General features: G+C 42.2%; 1 protein-coding gene across 1 annotated transcript in view; it reads left to right on the forward strand.

Moving 5' to 3' along the window:
- LOC141243662 (uncharacterized) overlaps positions 1–20,525 on the forward strand; it is a 161,722-nt gene that overhangs the window by 72,961 nt on the left and 68,236 nt on the right. Inside the window, exon 21 of the mRNA XM_073668943.1 lies at positions 10,445–10,601. Coding sequence (XP_073525044.1) covers positions 10,445–10,601 — 157 coding nt within the window. The remainder of the gene's footprint in view (positions 1–10,444; positions 10,602–20,525) is intronic.

Genomic DNA, 20,525 nt, shown 5'->3' on the forward strand with positions numbered 1-20,525 from the left:
AGCTTTAATACCAGAGACCTTTGATCATATCTTTTATATTAAAAGGATTTATACTAAATACTACTAATACTAAATTTCTGGAGGCCTTAGGATATTTGATATACAGCAGATTAATGGCCATCTAACGTTCAATACTCCTGCCAATTAGCTGATTGAAGGGCCCGAGGTGCTCCAATGTGCGGACACACAAGCAAGCGCAAGGAGACTTATAGGCCATACAATGTTCCTCTGGGATTTTGAATATGCAAATAGCCTTTTCAGTGAGGAAGAAGACTAGACCTTAAGCGCCACCTATTGGTAGTACAGTCTTGCCACATGACTACAGGGTGAAACATTTCCTCTTAAATCTCTAGTTAGAGGCCTCTCACTCAAGACAAATCAGACCTCCTGCTCTGCACTGATGAGCCCTGAAACACGTGTCCGGATAAGAAGCCAACCCAGAAAGTCCATTTCCAAAGTCATGTGGCAAGGCTCGATAACATGTCAATATTAACTTTTAGGATTGCTATTCCCAGTAGGTGGTGCTAGAGTTCAAGTGATCCAATACCAGACATAGCCACTACCATGTACATGGAGCTACGCCCTGGTATCCGTGGATTGGAGTGGTAGCTAAAGTCCCATGATGAATATTTGGGGAGTCTTTGATGTTGTAGACTTAGGTTACTTTCATTTTTTTTTTCGTTGTGTTTTTTTTTTTACATGAATTTTGTCATCTTTTGGGTCATTGTAAATTAAACTGCTTTGTTTTTAGTGCGTTGCATAAATGCAATAAAAATGCATTTGCATATAAATAAATAAAAAATATGCATTTTCATCTGCGTATTTTCCTCATCTCATTCATGTCTATGGGAGATGTCTGCCAATAGAACGTATATTTGCTGCAAGAGAAATTGGCACGTTGCAGATTTAAAAACGCGCTGCAAAAGTGAGTATGAAATTCCCATAAACCCCATATTCTGGGACTGTAATTTGGTGCATTTTTTTGCGTAGTGTCAAAAACGCACTAAATACTTATTATGGGAACTTAGTCTAAGGGCAAGTGCAGACGGCCATATGTTCCTCATCCGAGAAAAACGGTCCGATTATCCCAATCACACTCTGATCAGAGATTGATCTCAGTGGGATTTGATTTTTCTCAGATGTGGAGAACTAACCCCTTTACCCCTGAAGGTGGTTTGCACGTTAATGACCAGGCCAATTTTTACAATTCTGACTACTGTCACTTTATGAGGCAATACCTCTGGAACGCTTCAACGGATCCCGCTGATTCTGAGATTGTTTTTTTCATGACATATTGTACTTCATGATAGTGATAACATTTGTTTGATATGACTTGCGTTACTTTGTGAAAAAAATCGGAAATTTGGCGAAAATTATGGAATTTTCAAACTTTGAATTTTCATGCCTTTAAATCGGAGAGATATGTCACACAAAATAGTTAACCCCTTTGCAACCCATGACGTCTTAGTACGCATATTTGCTATACATATTGCTGCGCTGAGCCCTCACTGAACCGAGCACATGTCAGCTGATTCTTACAGCTGACATGTGCCCGCAAATGCCGCTGTCAATCTCCGACAGCGGCATTTAACGGGCGCTTCCTGATTGCGCGTCCTAAGTCCCGCCCACCGGCGACCCCGTCCCGTGATCGCGGGTCACCGATGGGTGGGCATGACAACCCAGGGTCTGCAGCAGACGCCTGTGGTTGTCATGATCTGGTCGCTATGAGCGCCACCTAGTGGTCGGCGCTCATAGCACAGAACCATTTCTGCTGCATGCAGGGGATCTGCTCGTCACCTGTATGTAGCAGAGGCGATCAGACAACTGCTGCTTCTAGTCTCCTATGAAGACTATTGAAGCATGCAGTAAGTGAAAAAAAAATGTTTTTAAAAATATAAAAAAAATTAAAAGAATATAAAAGTTTAAATCACCCCCCTTTCGCCCCATTCAAAATAAAATATATATATAAAAAAAAAACCTACATAGACATATTTGGTATCGCCGCGTTCAGAATCGCCCGATCTATCAATATAAAAAAAGAATTAATCCGATCGGTAAACGGCGTAACGAGAAAAAAATTCTAAACGCCAGAATTCTGTTTTTTGGTCGCTGCAAAATTGCAATAAAATGCAATAGCGGGCGATCAAAACATCGGATCTACCCCAAAATGTTATCAATAAAAATGTCAGCTCGACACACAAAAAATACGCCCTCACCCAGCCCCAGATCACGAAAAATGGAGATGCTACAGGTCTCGGAAAATGGCGCTATTTTTTTTTTTTTACCAAATTTTGGAATTTTTTTTCACCACTTAAATATAAAAGAACCTATACATGTTTGGTGTCTACGAACTCATAATGACCTGGAGAATAAGAATGGCAGCTCAGTTTTAGCATTCAGTGAACATGGTAAAGGAAATAAATAAAAAACAACTGTGGTATTGCACTTTTTTTGCAATTTTACCGCACCTGCAATTTTTTTTCCCGTTTTCCCGTACACGATATGGTAAAACTAGTAATGGCGTTGAAAAGTACAACTCGTCCCGCAAAAAATAAGCCCTCACACGGCCATATTGACCAAAAAATAAAAACGCTATGGCTCTGGGACAAGGGGAGCAAAAAACGACAAAACCCAGGGTTGTGAAGGGGTTAATAAATAACATTTCCCACATGTCTACTTTACATCAGCACAATTTTGGAATCAAAATTTTTTTTTGTTAGGGAGCTATAAGGGTTAAAAGTTGACCAGCGATTTCTCATTTTTCCAACAAAGTTTACAAAACCATTTTTTTAGGGACCACATCACATTTGAAGTCACTTTGAGGGGTCTTTATGACAGAAAATACCCAAAAGTGACACCATTCTAAAAACTGCACCCCTCAAGGTGCTCAAAACCACATTCAAGAAGTGTATTAACCCTTCAGGTGCTTCACAGGAATTTTTGTAATGTGGGAGAAAACAATGAACATTTAACTTTTTTTCACAAAAATTTTACTTTAGACCCAATTTTTTATATTTTCGCAAGGGTAACAGGAAAAAATAGACCAGAAAATTTGTTGTGCAATTTCTCCTGGGAATGCCGATAACCCATATGTGAGGAAAAAAGAATATTTGGGCGCAATACAGCGCTCGGAAAGGAAGGAGCGCCATTTGACTTTTTGAATGTAAAATTTGCTTGAATAATTAGCGGACGCTATGTAGCCTTTGGAGAGCCCCTGATGTGCTTAAACAGTGGAAACCCCCACAAGTGACACCATTTTGGAAACTAAACCCCTCAGGGAACTTATCTAGATGTGTGGTGAGCACCTTGAACCCCCAGGTGCTTCACAGAAGTTTATAACGTAGAAAACGTGAAAATAAAAAAATCAAACTTATTCCACAAAAATGATCTTTTAGCCCCAAATTTTTTATTTTCACAGGGCTAAGAGGAGAAAATGGACCCCTAAAAACTGTTGTGCAATTTCTACTGAGTACGCCGATACCTCATATGTGGGGAAAATTTCACTGTTTGGGTGCACGGCGGGGTTCAGAAGGGAAGGGGCACTGTTTGACTTTTTAAACACAAAATTGTCTGGAATCGAGAGCGGACGCCATGTCGCGTTTGGAGAGCCCCTGATGCGCTTAAACAGTGGAAACCCTCCACGATTGACCCCATTTTGGAAACTAGACCCTACAAGGATTTTATCAAGGGGTATAGTGAACATTTTGAACCCAGAGGTACGACACAGAATTTGATAAGATTAGGTCATCATATTGAATAAGTTGTCATTAGTCTTGAGCACAAGTGCTCGCTACTTGAGTTTGCATCGGGTACTCGGGTATGCACCAAGTATCACGGGTGCTCGAGTCCCTGCCCCTGTCACGGTTGTTAGATACCCAAGAAAAAAACATGCGGAGATCTCTCGTGCATGGCAGGCAATCCCTGCGTGTTTTTTTTGGCTGTATAACAGCCGCAAAACATATGGGGCGGAGACTCGAGCATGTCACTCAAGCACCCGCGATACGCAGTGCATACCCAAGCACCCGATGCAAACTCAAGTAGCGAGCAGTTGCGTTCAACACTAGTCGCCATATCATCATCATTTTTTTTCTTTACTTTTGAAAGATCCCAACACCTACACAACCCTAACACAAACCTAACCCTAACACAACCCTAACCCTAGCAGAACCCTAACACGACCATAACATTAGCACAACCCTAACCCTAGAGTTTATTTTTTACGCCGTTCCTAGTGCGGTATAAGTGATTAGACGACTTTATTCTTCGGGTCGGTGCAATTACAGCGATACCAGAATCATATCAGGTTTTTATGTTTGGCAGCTGTCACACACTAAAAGACACTTTTTTTTGCAAAGACTAGTTTTTGCAATCATTTTTCCATATTTCGGCCGACAGAGTCATGTAAGGGCTTGTCTTTTGCAGGACAAGTTGACGTTTTTATTACCATTTTGGGGCAAATGACATTTTTTGATCGCTTTCTATTCCGATTTTTGGGAGGCAGAATAAACAAAAACCGACAATTCAGGATTTTTTTTTTATGACGTTCCTCGTGTGGTAAAATCGTTATTCTTCGGGTCAGAACATCTACAACGATACTACATTTACAGCCTTTTTGTATGTTTTGGCGCTTTTGCACAATAAAAACTATTTTATAGAAAAAAAAATTTTTTTTTGCATTGCTTTATTCTGAGATCTATAACTTTTTTTATTTTTCGGCTGATGGAGCTGTATGGTGGCTTGTCTTTTGTGGGACAAGATGACGTTTTCAGCGATTTTCATTTACATTTGATACTTTTTGATCGCGTTTTATTCCATTTTTTGCTTGGCGGTATGATGATAAAAGATTGTTTTTTGCTTTTTTTTTTTTTTTAGTCTTTTCACTAAAGGGGTTAACTAGTGGGACAGTGTTATAGGTCAGGTCGTTCTGGGATACCAAATATCGGTACTTTTATTGTTTTTGTTTTTCGATCGCAGCATTTCGGGGGTTAATGTGCCGCTCCTGGCACATAGTACCGGGTGTCAGCTGTTAGAATCAGCTGACATCCAGTAGCAATCGCGCCCTCACAGCCTCTGTGCGGGCGCGATCGGTAAGGCGTAATAATACATACCTGGTGATTAAGGCCCGAGACCTAAGAGTCAGACCCCTGTCTGATATTGGTGGTCTATCCTAAAAATCGGCTGTACGTTTTGTAGTCTGAGACATCTCTTGTAACAATTTTTCATATAATGTGCTGGAAAGCAGAAAAAAAATCTTTATGGAGAAGAAGTAAAAAAAAAATAAATTCTGCCATAATATATTTATTTTTTGCGCACGGTGCTTTAAAATGTTAATGTTATTCAGTTCTGAAGGTCAGTTATGGAGATTCCACGTTTATGGTTTTTTTTTGTGGTTTTCTATTTTTACAAAAAAATATACTGTTTATAAGGAAAACTTTTGTGTAAATTGAAAAATTAAATTTCTTCAACTAAAATGTAAATTTACTGTCAAATTTTTCATGTTCCCAAGAGGTAATAGAAGCTAATGGGCTCTTCAATTGGTTACGCAATTTCCAAATAATGCAGCAATGCCCCGTATGTTGTCGGAAACTACTTTTTGAGCGCACGGCGATCCAGGGAGAGGACAGTCTTCTCCCCAGATGAGAGAAGGTAAAACTGTAGAGGCCTGTTAGAAAAAATAACACTTCCTTACTTTTAAGTAAGGATAGAAAAGAAAGCAATATTAAATTGTGTGGATAAAACAAATCGTGTTTAATGTTTATTCAAAAGTGATTACAAAAATGAAGAAAAATAAGTTCATAGCATACAAAAATTTATATATATAGTCTTGAGGCATGAGATACCATCTTATCTCATAGACATACATTGGAAGCTATTTTTATTGTTTAGATGCCTCACATGGTAATTTTGCTGTCATATGGTTAGCTTTTACCATATATGACCTAGTCTCCCGTTACATACCCGCACGCAACCTCCGATCCTCACCAGATCTCCTTCTCTACTCCCCTCTTATCTCCTCCTGCCACAATCGCATACAAGATTTCTCCCGTGCTTCCCCCCTTCTCTGGAACTCTGTACCCCAACACATCAGACTCTCGCCTACCGTGGAAACCTTCAAAAGGAACCTGAAGACCTACCTCTTCTGACAAGCCTACAGCCTGCAGTAACTCTCGCTCCATCATAGCAAGGTGGTTACTGTTCATGGTTCACTGCATGACCAGCCCTACCTTCACCTACTGTATCCTCACCGATCCCTAATAGATTGTGAGCCCTCACGGGCAGGGTCCTTGCTCCTCCTGTACCAGTCGCTGTCACATTGTGTTCAAGATTATTGTACTTGTTTTTGCTATGTATACCCCTTTTTCACATGTAAAGCGCCATGAAATAAATGGTGCTATAACAATAAATAATAATAATAATAATATTAGAAAAATGCTAGTATCTTGAAAAGTGTATATTTTAGTTTCTTGCACATTACCGCATTCGAGTGTGATAAGACGACTTGCTCGGCTCTCCCAAAGGCAGACAGAGGACACACGTCTCGGGTTAACTACCTGCTGGTTTATTTAAATGGCATAAACTCCAGCAGGGTTCCACAAAAATAAACAGGTCCTCTCCAAGGTAACGGAAAAACAAAAGATGAAGTATAACAAAGTCCATAAGTGAGCAAGACTTCGCCCGCTTCGGGTAGCACAGTGAAGTCTCACCAAACACCAGTCCTTCGGTGTTGCTCTCTGGCTTCACCAAACACAGCCTGGAGTCATCACTCTCCAGACCACACACTACACAAAAAAACAGTGACTGAGCTATTTAAAATTGCTCAGCCACACCCTGAGGGGAGGTAGTGTGAATGGCTTCCCAACATCTTTGCCATTCACAAAAAAACACACCCTTTAAGTGAGTTAACCCCGAGGATATAACATGCTGGCAGAAAGTTTGTAGGTTTCCGTTCACACAGGCTAGCAGCCAGAGTGACACATACCTCCTCTTATATATAACACCAGTGACTCTGTCACACAAGATACTTAAAACCCTATAGCTTATGACTTTAGAGTATCATTAGTTATCTCCAAATAACCATATTGACAGTTCTGACAAAAGTCCTATAGTTCTGACAGAGAACAGATGCATCTGCCAAGAATTTCAAAATAACTCAGTCACTCACTAACCAAAGTATTTGCAAGCTTGTTAGACCCTGAGTATGTTAAGGAATATGTATAATTAAGGCCTTGTGTGGAATTGAGCAAATGAGATCGCCTTGATGGTCTCCACCATCTTGCCTAGAACGCTCATGCAGCAGCAGAGAGGAAGGAGAGAGGGATGGCTCAGAGATTGGATGCTGGATTGTACATTTTGTCCTCTGAAAGAAAAACTTTCACTTGGATGGTGTTGAACAGCATTCCAAAAAAAGAAGAGGCACTGAGCCAGGATTAGGGACAACTTTGAATGGTTGACAATTTATCCGAAGCGGGTCACTATGTCCGTGTTCTCTTCTGGGTAGAAAGGAGCCTTGGCAAGGAAATTGTCCAAGTAGAGGATGACCAGTATCCTCACGACACACAAAAGTGCCATGACAGCAGCCATGACTTTTGTGAATACCCTGGGTGCGGAGGCCAGCCAAAAGAAGAGAGCCGCAAACTTAAAATGAAACTGGTCAAGAGCAAAATGGAGGAACTTTTGGTTCACTGGAAAAATGATGTTGTGGAGATAGGCATCCTGAATATCCACTAAGGAAAAAAATTCTCAGAGTTACATGGAGGCAACGACAAAGCCATGGGGCTTCATCCTGAAGCGGTGAAGCTAGACATTCTTGTTGAACAATTTAAGGTCTATAAAGGGATGAACTGAACCATCCTTCTTGGGTATGACAAAAAAAGTTTGAATAAAACCCTTTGAAACTTTCTTGAGAAGGAACCGGAACAATCACGCCTAATGGGAGAAGGGAAGAAATTGTTTCGAAAAAATGGCTACCAGGGAGGGAGTCCGTAGGGGAATGGATAGAAAAAAAAAACAATCTTGCAGAGCAATGGATAATTCTATCTTGTATTAGGAGGAGACAATTTCCCTGACTTAGGTATTGTTGACCATGGGGAGCAACACATCCCGGAACAGGATGAGACGGCTGCCCACCCGAAGAAGGTTTCCCTGTCATGCAGAGGAAAACGTATTGCTTTTCATCTGTAAAGACTTGTCAGGCTGGTTTCTTGAGGGATGATAGGTCTCTCTTGTTGGTTAGTCGAAAACTGAAGAAAGGAGTGAGACGTAACGTCTGGATTGCTGTGCTAGCAGGGTGCTCTTCCTACCTGTGCCGTCTGAAATTATCTTGTCAAGTTATTCCCCAAAAATACTATGCCCCGGAAGGGAAGGCTCGTGATGGGTCATTTGGATTCATGGTCTGCATTCCACAACTTGAGCCAGAGGATTTGACGAATGGCTTCAATATTGCTTGAAGCTTGCACAGAACAGCTTGCCCCTTCAAGAGATCTGATCTGTGAGGTCTGCCAACTCAGACATTAGAGACCCAGATAATATGCCTTGAGGCAGGTGTTTTGCTCTGGGAGAAACTGCCTAAGCAGCAAGGCTGGACAAAAAGCCAACACGTCTTCAAACGTGGACTACGTCATGGATTCCACTCGTCAGTCCATGGGTTTCTTTAGAGAGGCCGCATCAGAGAGTGGTAATATCATAGTCCTTGATAACTTAGACACCAAAGGGTTCATTTAAGGAGAAGAGGACCAAATGGCAATGAGATCCCTTGGAAAAGAAAATCTCCATTCATTTTTGTCTAAGGAAATGCTTTTTTCAAGTTGTAACCACTCTTTGTCTGGTAAGTCACTGAAATTTGAGTGGTTAGAAAAACAATTGGAAGAACGTCTGACCCTCCTGAAGGACAGAGTCTACAGGGGGTGAGGGATCTACTTCCTTCACGTTAAAGGATTGGTTCACAGCACAGACAAGACTGTCAAACTTGTCGATTAGCTTTAGTGCCTGATCAGAATCCAGATTCTAATCCGAATCAGAGTTGAGGTCCAATACCTGGGGTGACCGAGCCTCCGAGGAAGAAGAGCATGAAGGTGAGTGTGGTCTTGGAGTCTTGGAGAGAGAGAGGACACCGGGATGAGAAACTCACTTTTGGCCACTTAAACTATAGATTTGATATGTTATGCTGATTTGGAGTAGATGTTGGGTTTGAGACTCATTCTGGGCAGTGGTTGTAATACCTAGTGTGGTAGTAGACATGGGTAGCTGCTCAATGATAGTGACCAAGATCTGGAATACCTTGGTCAAATCTGCAACAGACGGAGAGGTGAATGGCCCAGGCTGAGGGGGCACACATTCTTGTCGTATGTAACGGGGGGACTCTTGGGCCGGAGGCTGGGTTGTTGGGGTGCAAGCAGTACAAGTTGCAGCAGGTTGACCCCATGTGAATTTGCGCTTACAGGACGTGCTAGAAAAATGCACAAGTAGCAGGTGCTGGGCAAAATGGCGTTTGCGTTTTGCGTCCACAGGACCATGTTCTCACGTAGTGTAAATGCTGCACTTTGCTGCTTTTTATCTGCACATTTCATGCAGGTGTTCGAACCAAACTACTCAATAACAATCTCCTCTTATTATTGCATTTTTGTTGCATTCTTTAATGCATTTTCCCCATAATTTAATACCTTTTTGGTGCAGATTTCAAGCAGCGATTTTAATGTGTTTTTATAGAACAAAAAAAGCTTTGATTCTGCACTTAAATCAGCAACTATGCTTTTTTATATGCTTTTTTTTCAGGCTCCACATAGAAGCTTATAGAGATATAAAAAAAAACACCAAAACTGCACAGATCACTTTGCTTGGACTCTTAAATGCGCCAGCTTTGCGCAAAAAAAAGAAAAAAAAAAGCAAAAAAGACGTTAATCACATTCAAGTGTGAACATGGCCTAAATGTCCAAGCAGAGTAAATGTGATTTCATGAAGACTCTGCCCTCCCTGCATCTAAAGACTCTGCTGTACTCTGCGGTTTTGGTGCATGAAAAAAACTATTGCATTTTTAAGCGCAGAATCAAAGCTTTTCTGTACTATAAAAAAAAGCATTAAAAAGGCAGCTTCACTCCTGAGCCAAAAATTCATCAGATTCAGGAGAAAGGACATCTAAAAACGCAGCAAAGACTCAATAATCAGAGCAGATTGTTATTGTGTCGTGCGGTGCGGACACCGGCACCAGATTACAGTCCGGGTAACACATCCGCTCATGACGTAATATGACCTCTCAGGGTCTCCGGACAGCTGGGTGCCGCCATGTGCGATGAGACCTGTGTATATATAGTACGGGGATAATGGTATATTGTACGAGCCGTCAGTACGATGGCTTCTGCCACAAATCCCCCATCTCCTCTGTCCCTGAGCTCAGGAGGAGCAGCCGGCTGCTGCCACCATGTGTAATACTGCGAGTCCTGGTAACTAGGAGACTCCCACCAACAAGATGGCCGCGCTCACTGCAGGGACAGGACGTCTGCGGACGAAACCTGCCCCTTCCTGCTAATCTTCCTGCCTCACATGCTGTAAACCAGAAAACACCACAGAAAACCGAAGAAGACGCAGTGACCGCAGCTCCGGTATATGTGCGTCTCCTCCCCGCCCTCACTAGGGCAGAGATGTATGGAGAGGACAGGTTATATACTGGAGATTATGTTTGGGGAGGTATCAGGAGACTAGGGCAGAGATGTATGGAGAGGACAGGTTATATACTGGAGATTATGTGTGGGGAGGTATCAGGAGACTAGGGCAGAGATGTATGGAGAGGACAGGTTATATACAGGAGATTATGTGTGAGGAGGTATCAGGGGATTAGGGCAGAGATGTATGGAGAGGACAGGATATATACTGGAGATTATGTGTGGGAGGTATCAGGAGATTAGGACAGAGATGTATGGAGAGGACAGGTTATATACTGGAGATTATGTGTGGGGAGGTATCAGGAGATTAGGACAGAGATGTATGGAGGGGACAGGTTATATACTGGAGATTATGTGTGAGGAGGTATCGGGAGATTAGGGCAGAGATGTATGGAGAGGACAGGTTATATACTGGAGATTATGTGTGGGGAGGTATCAGGAGATTAGGACAGAGATGTATGGAGGGGACAGGTTATATACTGGAGATTATGTGTGGGGAGGTATCGGGAGATTAGGGCAGAGATGTATGGAGAGGACAGGTTATATACAGGAGATTATGTGTGAGGAGGTATCAGGGGATTAGGGCAGAGATGTATGGAGAGGACAGGTTATATACTGGAGATTATGTGTGAGGAGGTATCAGGAGATTAGGGTAGAGATGTATGGAGAGGACAGGATATATACTGGAGATTATGTGTGAGGAGGTATCCGGAAATTAGGACAGAGATGTATGGAGAGGACAGGTTATATACAGGAGATTATGTGTGAGGAGGTATCAGGGAATTAGGGCAGAGATATATGGAGAGGACAGGTTATATACTGGAGATTATGTGTGAGGAGGTATCAGGAAATTAGGACAGAGATGTATGGAGAGGACAGGTTATATACTGGAGATTATGTGTGAGGAGGTATCCGGAAATTAGGACAGAGATGTCTGGAGAGGACAGGTTATATATAGGAGATTATGTGTGGGGAGGTATCAGGAAATTAGGACAGAGATGTATGGAGAGGACAGGTTATATACTGGAGATTATGTGTGGGGAGGTATCAGGAGATTAGGGCAGAGATGTATGGAGAGGACAGGTTATATACTGGAGATTATGTGTGAGGAGGTATCATGAGATTAGGGCAGAGATGTATGGAGAGGACAGGTTATATACTGGAGATTATGTGTGGGGAGGTATCAGGAGATTAGGGCAGAGATGTATGGAGAGGACAGGTTATATACTGGAGATTATGTGTGGGAGGTATCAGGAGATTAGGGTAGAGATGTATGGAGAGGACAGGATATATACTGGAGATTATGTGTGAGGAGGTATCAGGAAATTAGGACAGAGATGTCTGGAGAGGACAGGTTATATATAGGAGATTATGTGTGGGGAGGTATCAGGAAATTAGGACAGAGATGTATGGAGAGGAGAGGTTATATACTGGAGATTATGTGTGGGGAGGTATCAGGAGATTAGGGCAGAGATGTATGGAGAGGACAGGTTATATACTGGAGATTATGTGTGAGGAGGTATCATGAGATTAGGGCAGAGATGTATGGAGAGGACAGGTTATATACTGGAGATTATGTGTGGGGAGGTATCAGGAGATTAGGACAGAGATGTATGGAGGGGACAGGTTATATACTGGAGATTATGTGTGGGGACGTATCGGGAGATTAGGGCAGAGATGTATGGAGAGGACAGGTTATATACTGGAGATTATGTGTGGGGAGGTATCAGGAGACTAGGGCAGAGATGTATGGAGAGGACAGGTTATATACAGGAGATTATGTGTGAGGAGGTATCAGGGGATTAGGGCAGAGATGTATGGAGAGGACAGGTTATATACTGGAGATTATGTATGAGGAGGTATCAGGAGATTAGGGTAGAGATGTATGGAGAGGACAGGATATATACTGGAGATTATGTGTGAGGAGGTATCAGGAAATTAGGACAGAGATGTATGGAGAGGACAGGTTATATACTGGAGATTATGTGTGAGGAGGTATCCGGAAATTAAGACAGAGATGTCTGGAGAGGACAGGTTATATATAGGAGATTATGTGTGGGGAGGTATCAGGAAATTAGGACAGAGATGTATGGAGAGGACAGGTTATATACTGGAGATTATGTGTGGGGAGGTATCAGGAGATTAGGGCAGAGATGTATGGAGAGGACAGGTTATATACTGGAGATTATGTGTGAGGAGGTATCATGAGATTAGGGCAGAGATGTATGGAGAGGACAGGTTATATACTGGAGATTATGTGTGGGGAGGTATCAGGAGATTAGGGCAGAGATGTATGGAGAGGACAGGTTATATACTGGAGATTATGTGTGGGAGGTATCAGGAGATTAGGGTAGAGATGTATGGAGAGGACAGGATATATACTGGAGATTATGTGTGAGGAGGTATCAGGAAATTAGGACAGATGTCTGGAGAGGACAGGTTATATATAGGAGATTATGTGTGGGGAGGTATCAGGAAATTAGGACAGAGATGTATGGAGAGGAGAGGTTATATACTGGAGATTATGTGTAGGGAGGTATCAGGAGATTAGGGCAGAGATGTATGGAGAGGACAGGTTATATACTGGAGATTATGTGTGAGGAGGTATCATGAGATTAGGGCAGAGATGTATGGAGAGGACAGGTTATATACTGGAGATTATGTGTGGGGAGGTATCAGGAGATTAGGACAGAGATGTATGGAGGGGACAGGTTATATACTGGAGATTATGTGTGGGGAGGTATCGGGAGATTAGGGCAGAGATGTATGGAGAGGGCAGGTTATATACTGGAGATTATGTGTGGGGAGGTATCAGGAGACTAGGGCAGAGATGTATGGAGAGGACAGGTTATATACAGGAGATTATGTGTGAGGAGGTATCAGGGGATTAGGGCAGAGATGTATGGAGAGGACAGGTTATATACTGGAGATTATGTGTGAGGAGGTATCAGGAGATTAGGGTAGAGATGTATGGAGAGGACAGGATATATACTGGAGATTATGTGTGAGGAGGTATCAGGAAATTAGGACAGAGATGTATGGAGAGGACAGGTTATATACTGGAGATTATGTGTGAGGAGGTATCCGGAAATTAGGACAGAGATGTCTGGAGAGGACAGGTTATATATAGGAGATTATGTGTGAGGAGGTATCAGGAAATTAGGACAGAGATGTATGGAGAGGACAGGTTATATACTGGAGATTATGTGTGGGGAGGTATCAGGAGATTAGGGCAGAGATGTATGGAGAGGACAGGTTATATACTGGAGATTATGTGTGGGGAGGTATCAGGAGATTAGGACAGAGATGTATGGAGGGGACAGGTTATATACTGGAGATTATGTGTGGGGACGTATCGGGAGATTAGGGCAGAGATGTATGGAGAGGACAGGTTATATACTGGAGATTATGTGTGGGGAGGTATCAGGAGACTAGGGCAGAGATGTATGGAGAGGACAGGTTATATACAGGAGATTATGTGTGAGGAGGTATCAGGGGATTAGGGCAGAGATGTATGGAGAGGACAGGTTATATACTGGAGATTATGTATGAGGAGGTATCAGGAGATTAGGGTAGAGATGTATGGAGAGGACAGGATATATACTGGAGATTATGTGTGAGGAGGTATCAGGAAATTAGGACAGAGATGTATGGAGAGGACAGGTTATATACTGGAGATTATGTGTGAGGAGGTATCCGGAAATTAAGACAGAGATGTCTGGAGAGGACAGGTTATATATAGGAGATTATGTGTGGGGAGGTATCAGGAAATTAGGACAGAGATGTATGGAGAGGACAGGTTATATACTGGAGATTATGTGTGGGGAGGTATCAGGAGATTAGGGCAGAGATGTATGGAGAGGACAGGTTATATACTGGAGATTATGTGTGAGGAGGTATCATGAGATTAGGGCAGAGATGTATGGAGAGGACAGGTTATATACTGGAGATTATGTGTGGGGAGGTATCAGGAGATTAGGGCAGAGATGTATGGAGAGGACAGGTTATATACTGGAGATTATGTGTGGGAGGTATCAGGAGATTAGGGTAGAGATGTATGGAGAGGACAGGATATATACTGGAGATTATGTGTGAGGAGGTATCAGGAAATTAGGACAGATGTCTGGAGAGGACAGGTTATATATAGGAGATTATGTGTGGGGAGGTATCAGGAAATTAGGACAGAGATGTATGGAGAGGAGAGGTTATATACTGGAGATTATGTGTAGGGAGGTATCAGGAGATTAGGGCAGAGATGTATGGAGAGGACAGGTTATATACTGGAGATTATGTGTGAGGAGGTATCATGAGATTAGGGCAGAGATGTATGGAGAGGACAGGTTATATACTGGAGATTATGTGTGGGGAGGTATCAGGAGATTAGGACAGAGATGTATGGAGGGGACAGGTTATATACTGGAGATTATGTGTGGGGAGGTATCGGGAGATTAGGGCAGAGATGTATGGAGAGGGCAGGTTATATACTGGAGATTATGTGTGGGGAGGTATCAGGAGACTAGGGCAGAGATGTATGGAGAGGACAGGTTATATACAGGAGATTATGTGTGAGGAGGTATCAGGGGATTAGGGCAGAGATGTATGGAGAGGACAGGTTATATACTGGAGATTATGTGTGAGGAGGTATCAGGAGATTAGGGTAGAGATGTATGGAGAGGACAGGATATATACTGGAGATTATGTGTGAGGAGGTATCAGGAAATTAGGACAGAGATGTATGGAGAGGACAGGTTATATACTGGAGATTATGTGTGAGGAGGTATCCGGAAATTAGGACAGAGATGTCTGGAGAGGACAGGTTATATATAGGAGATTATGTGTGAGGAGGTATCAGGAAATTAGGACAGAGATGTATGGAGAGGACAGGTTATATACTGGAGATTATGTGTGGGGAGGTATCAGGAGATTAGGGCAGAGATGTATGGAGAGGACAGGTTATATACTGGAGATTATGTGTGAGGAGGTATCATGAGATTAGGGCAGAGATGTATGGAGAGGACAGGTTATATACTGGAGATTATGTGTGGGGAGGTATCAGGAGATTAGGGCAGAGATGTATGGAGAGGACAGGTTATATACTGGAGATTATGTGTGGGAGGTATCAGGAGATTAGGGTAGAGATGTATGGAGAGGACAGGATATATACTGGAGATTATGTGTGAGGAGGTATCAGGAAATTAGGACAGAGATGTCTGGAGAGGACAGGTTATATATAGGAGATTATGTGTGGGGAGGTATCAGGAAATTAGGACAGAGATGTATGGAGAGGAGAGGTTATATACTGGAGATTATGTGTGGGGAGGTATCAGGAGATTAGGGCAGAGATGTATGGAGAGGACAGGTTATATACTGGAGATTATGTGTGAGGAGGTATCATGAGATTAGGGCAGAGATGTATGGAGAGGACAGGTTATATACTGGAGATTATGTGTGGGGAGGTATAAGGAGATTAGGACAGAGATGTATGGAGAGGACAGGTTATATACTGGAGATTATGTTTGGGGAGGTATTAGGAGATTAGGGCAGAGATGTATGGAGAGGACAGGTTATATTCTGGAGATTATGTGTGGGAGGTCTCAGGAGATTAGGGCAGAGATGTATGGAGAGGACAGGTTATATACTGGAGATTATGTTTGGGGAGGTATTAGGAGATTAGGGCAGAGATGTATGGAGAGGACAGGTTATATTCTGGAGATTATGTGTGGGAGGTCTCAGGAGATTAGGGCAGAGATGTATGGAGAGGACAGGTTATATACTGGAGATTATATATAGGAAGCTATCAGGAGATTAGGACAGAGATGTATGGAGAGGACAAGTTATATACTGGAGATTATGTGTGGGGAGGTATCAGGAGATTAGGGCAGAGATGTATGGAGAGGACAGGTTATATACTGGAGATTGTGTGTGGGGAGGTATCAGGAGATTAGGGCAGAGATGTATGGAGAGGACAGGTTATATACTGGAGATTATATGTGGGAGGTATCAGGAGATTAGGGGAGAGATGTATGGAGAGGACAGGTTATATACTGGAGATTATGTGTGGGGAGGTATCAGGAGATTAGGACAGAGATGTATGGAGAGGACAGGTTATATAGTGGAGATTATGTGTGGGGAGTTATCAGGAGATTAGGACAGAGATGTATGGAGACGACAGGTTATATACTGGAGATTATGTGTGGGGAGGTATCAGGAGATTAGGGCAGAGATGTATGGAGAGGACAGGTTATATACTGGAGATTATGTGTGGGGAGGTATCAGGAGATTAGGGCAGAGATGTATGGAGAGGACAGGTTATATACTGGAGATTATGTGTGGGGAGGTATCAGGAGATTAGGGCAGAGATGTATTGAGAGGACAGGTTATATACTGGAGATTATATGTAGGAAGGTATCAGGAGATTAGGGCAGAGATGTATGGAGAGGACAGGTTATATAATGGAGATTATGTGTGGGAGGTATCAGGAGATTAGGGCAGAAATGTATGGAGAGGACAGGTTATATACTGGAGATTATGTGTGGGAGATATCAGGAGATTAGGGCAGAGATGTATGGAGAGGACAGGTTATATACTGGAGATTATGTGTGGGGAGGTATCAGGAGATTAGGGCAGAGATGTATGGAGAGGACAGGTTATATACTGGAGATTATATGTAGGAAGGTATCAGGAGATTAGGACAGAGATGTATGGAGAGGACAGGTTATATACTGGAGATTATGTGTGGGGAGGTATCAGGAGATTAGGGCAGAGATGTATGGAGAGGACAGGTTATATACTGGAGATTATGTGTGGAGAGGTATCAGGAGATTAGGGCAGAGATGTATGGAGAGGACAGGTTATATACTGGAGATTAAGAAGAAGCGGAACGCAAAACGCGCGTTGGGGCTGTCTTTTCCTCCAGTGACAAGGTTGTATTGCTTCTCTCCTTGACTCTATTTATTTGAATTGCCTTTATGTATTTTCTTTAGTCCCTTTACTTATATGACTGCTACTGGTCTTAATTGTTGGGCACTATTGCCGGAGATTGTTCTGTTCATTCTGTGACTAATGGCATTTATGGCTTTGAGATTATTTGAAGCTTTCTACTTTGGACATTATATAGCCTTTATTTAGAAAAACTTGCTCTTAACTATTGTGGTATCCATCTTTTAGCCCCAGAAAATTTCTTTTTTACACTTGGTTTACAAGAAATATATATATTTTGAATTTTTGAATCTATGAATATGCACTAAGCACTAGTCACTTTACTTATCTGGCTAATCGATGTGATTTACTTGATTGTGGCGATATTTATGTCCATGTGATTATACTGCTTATTACTGGGGGTACCTTCATGTTTTATTTCTCCTTTATGTACCTTTTATCAGAAATTCTTTAAAAAATTTTTGAATAAACTTAAATTTTACTTGCATTTATACTTCTTTGTCTTGATCGGATATTGTCTGTAATGAAGTATTGCGCTTAATAGGCCCCTCCCTCTTGGATAAATCCTAAAATATATAATAAATTGGGTGCAGTCGTTAAATGCAGTTTGTGGGGAATATTTTTTCCTAAGGATTTGGGAAAGTTTTGAAATGTCCTATAAATGTCTGTCCTATTCTTGATCTCAGGGTCTGGACTTTTAGCTGAGATGAATCTGTGCTGCAGTAAATTTATCACTTAAACATGAGCCGTGTATGAGGGAGTCGGAGTCATGGAAATTGAGGAGTCCACAGCCCTGGTATCAGGAGATTAGGACAGAGATGTATGGAGAGGACAGGTTATATACTGGAGATTGTGTGTGGGAGATATCAGGAGATTAGGACAGAGATGTATGGAGAGGACAGGTTATATACTGGAGATTATGTGGGGAGATATCAGGAGATTAGGGTAGAGATGTATGGAGAGGACTGGTTATATACTGGAGATTATGTGTGGGAGATATCAGGAGATTAGGACAGAGATGTATGGAGAGGATAGGTTATATACTGGAGATTGTGTGTGGGGAGGTATCAGGAGATTAGGACAGAGATGTATGGAGAGGATAGGTTATATACTGGAGATTGTGTGTGGGAGATATCAGGAGATTAGGACAGAGATGTATGGAGAGGATAGGTTATATACTGGAGATTACGTGTGGGAGATATCAGGAGATTAGGACAGAGATGTATGGAGAGGACAGGTTATATACTGGAGATTACGTGTGGGAGATATCAGGAGATTAGGGTAGAGATGTATGGAGAGGACAGGTTATATACAGGAGATTAAGTGTGGGGAGGTATCAGGAGATTAGGACAGAGATGTATGGAGAGGACAGGTTATATACTGGAGATTATGTGTGAGGAGATATCAGGAGATTAGGGCAGAGATGTATGGAGAGGACAGGTTATATACTGGAGGTTATGTGTGGGGAGGTATCAGGAGATTAGGACAGAGATGTATGGAGAGGTCAGGTTATATACTGGAGATTATGTGTGAGGAGATATCAGGAGATTAGGGCAGAGATGTATGGAGAGGACAGGTTATATACTGGAGGTTATGTGTGGGGAGGTATCAGGAGATTAGGACAGAGATGTATGGAGAGGACAGGTTATATACTGGAGATTATATGTGGAGAGATATCAGGAGATTAGGACAGAGATGTATGGAGAGGACAGGTTATATACAGGAGATTATGTGTGGGAGGTATCAGGAGATTAGGATAGAGATGTATGGAGAGGACAGGTTATATACTGGAGATTATATGTAGGTAGGTATCAGGAGATTAGGACAGAGATGTATGGAGAGAACAGATTATATACAGGAGATTATGTGTGGGAGTTATCAGGAGATTAGGACAGAGATGTATGGAGAGGACAGGTTATATACTGGAGACTATGTGTGAGGAGGTATCAGGAGATTAGGATAGAGATGTATGAAGAGGACCGGTTATATACTGGAGATTATATGTAGGAAGGTATCAGGAGATTAGGACAGAGATGTATGGAGAGGACAGGTTATATACTGGAGATTACGTGTGAGAGATATCAGGAGATTAGGGCAGAGATGTATGGAGAGGACAGGGTATATACTGGAGATTATGTTTCGGGAGGTATCAGGAGATTAGGGCAGAGATCTATGGAGAGGGCAGGTTATATACTGGAGATTACGTGTGAGAGATATCAGGAGATTAGGACAGAGATGTATGGAGAGGACAGGTTATATACTGGAGATTATGTGTGGGAGATATCAGGAGATTAGGGTAGATATGTATGGAGAGGACAGGTTATATACAGGAGATTAAGCGTGGGGAGGTATCAAGAGATTAGGACAGAGATGTATGGAGAGGTCAGGTTATATACTGGAGATTATGTGTGAGGAGATATCAGGAGATTAGGGCAGAGATATATGGAGAGGACAGGTTATATACTGGAGGTTATGTGTGGGGAGGTATCAGGAGATTAGGACAGAGATGTATGGAGAGGACAGGTTATATACTGGAGATTATATGTGGAGAGATATCAGGAGATTAGGACAGAGATGTATGGAGAGGACAGGTTATATACTGGAGATTTTGTGTGGGGAGGTATCTGGAGATTAGGGCAGAGATGTATGGAGAGGACAGATTATATACTGGAGATTATGTGTGAGAGATATCAGGAGATTAGGGCAGAGATGTATGGAGAGGACAGGTTATATACTGGAGATTATGTGTTAGGAGGTATCAGGAGATTAGGGCAGAGATGTATGGAGAGGACAGGTTATATATTGGAGATTAAGTGTGGGGAGGTATCAGGAGATTAGGGCAGAGATGTATGGAGAGGACAGGTTATATACTGGAGATTATATGTAGGAAGGTATCAGGAGATTAGGACAGAGATGTATGGAGAGGACAGG

Source organism: Phyllobates terribilis, unplaced genomic scaffold, assembly GCF_046119375.1.
Source record: "Phyllobates terribilis strain yellow unplaced genomic scaffold, ASM4611937v1 Scaffold_2__4_contigs__length_985480577, whole genome shotgun sequence".
In the NCBI taxonomy this organism is placed as follows: domain Eukaryota; kingdom Metazoa; phylum Chordata; class Amphibia; order Anura; family Dendrobatidae; genus Phyllobates; species Phyllobates terribilis.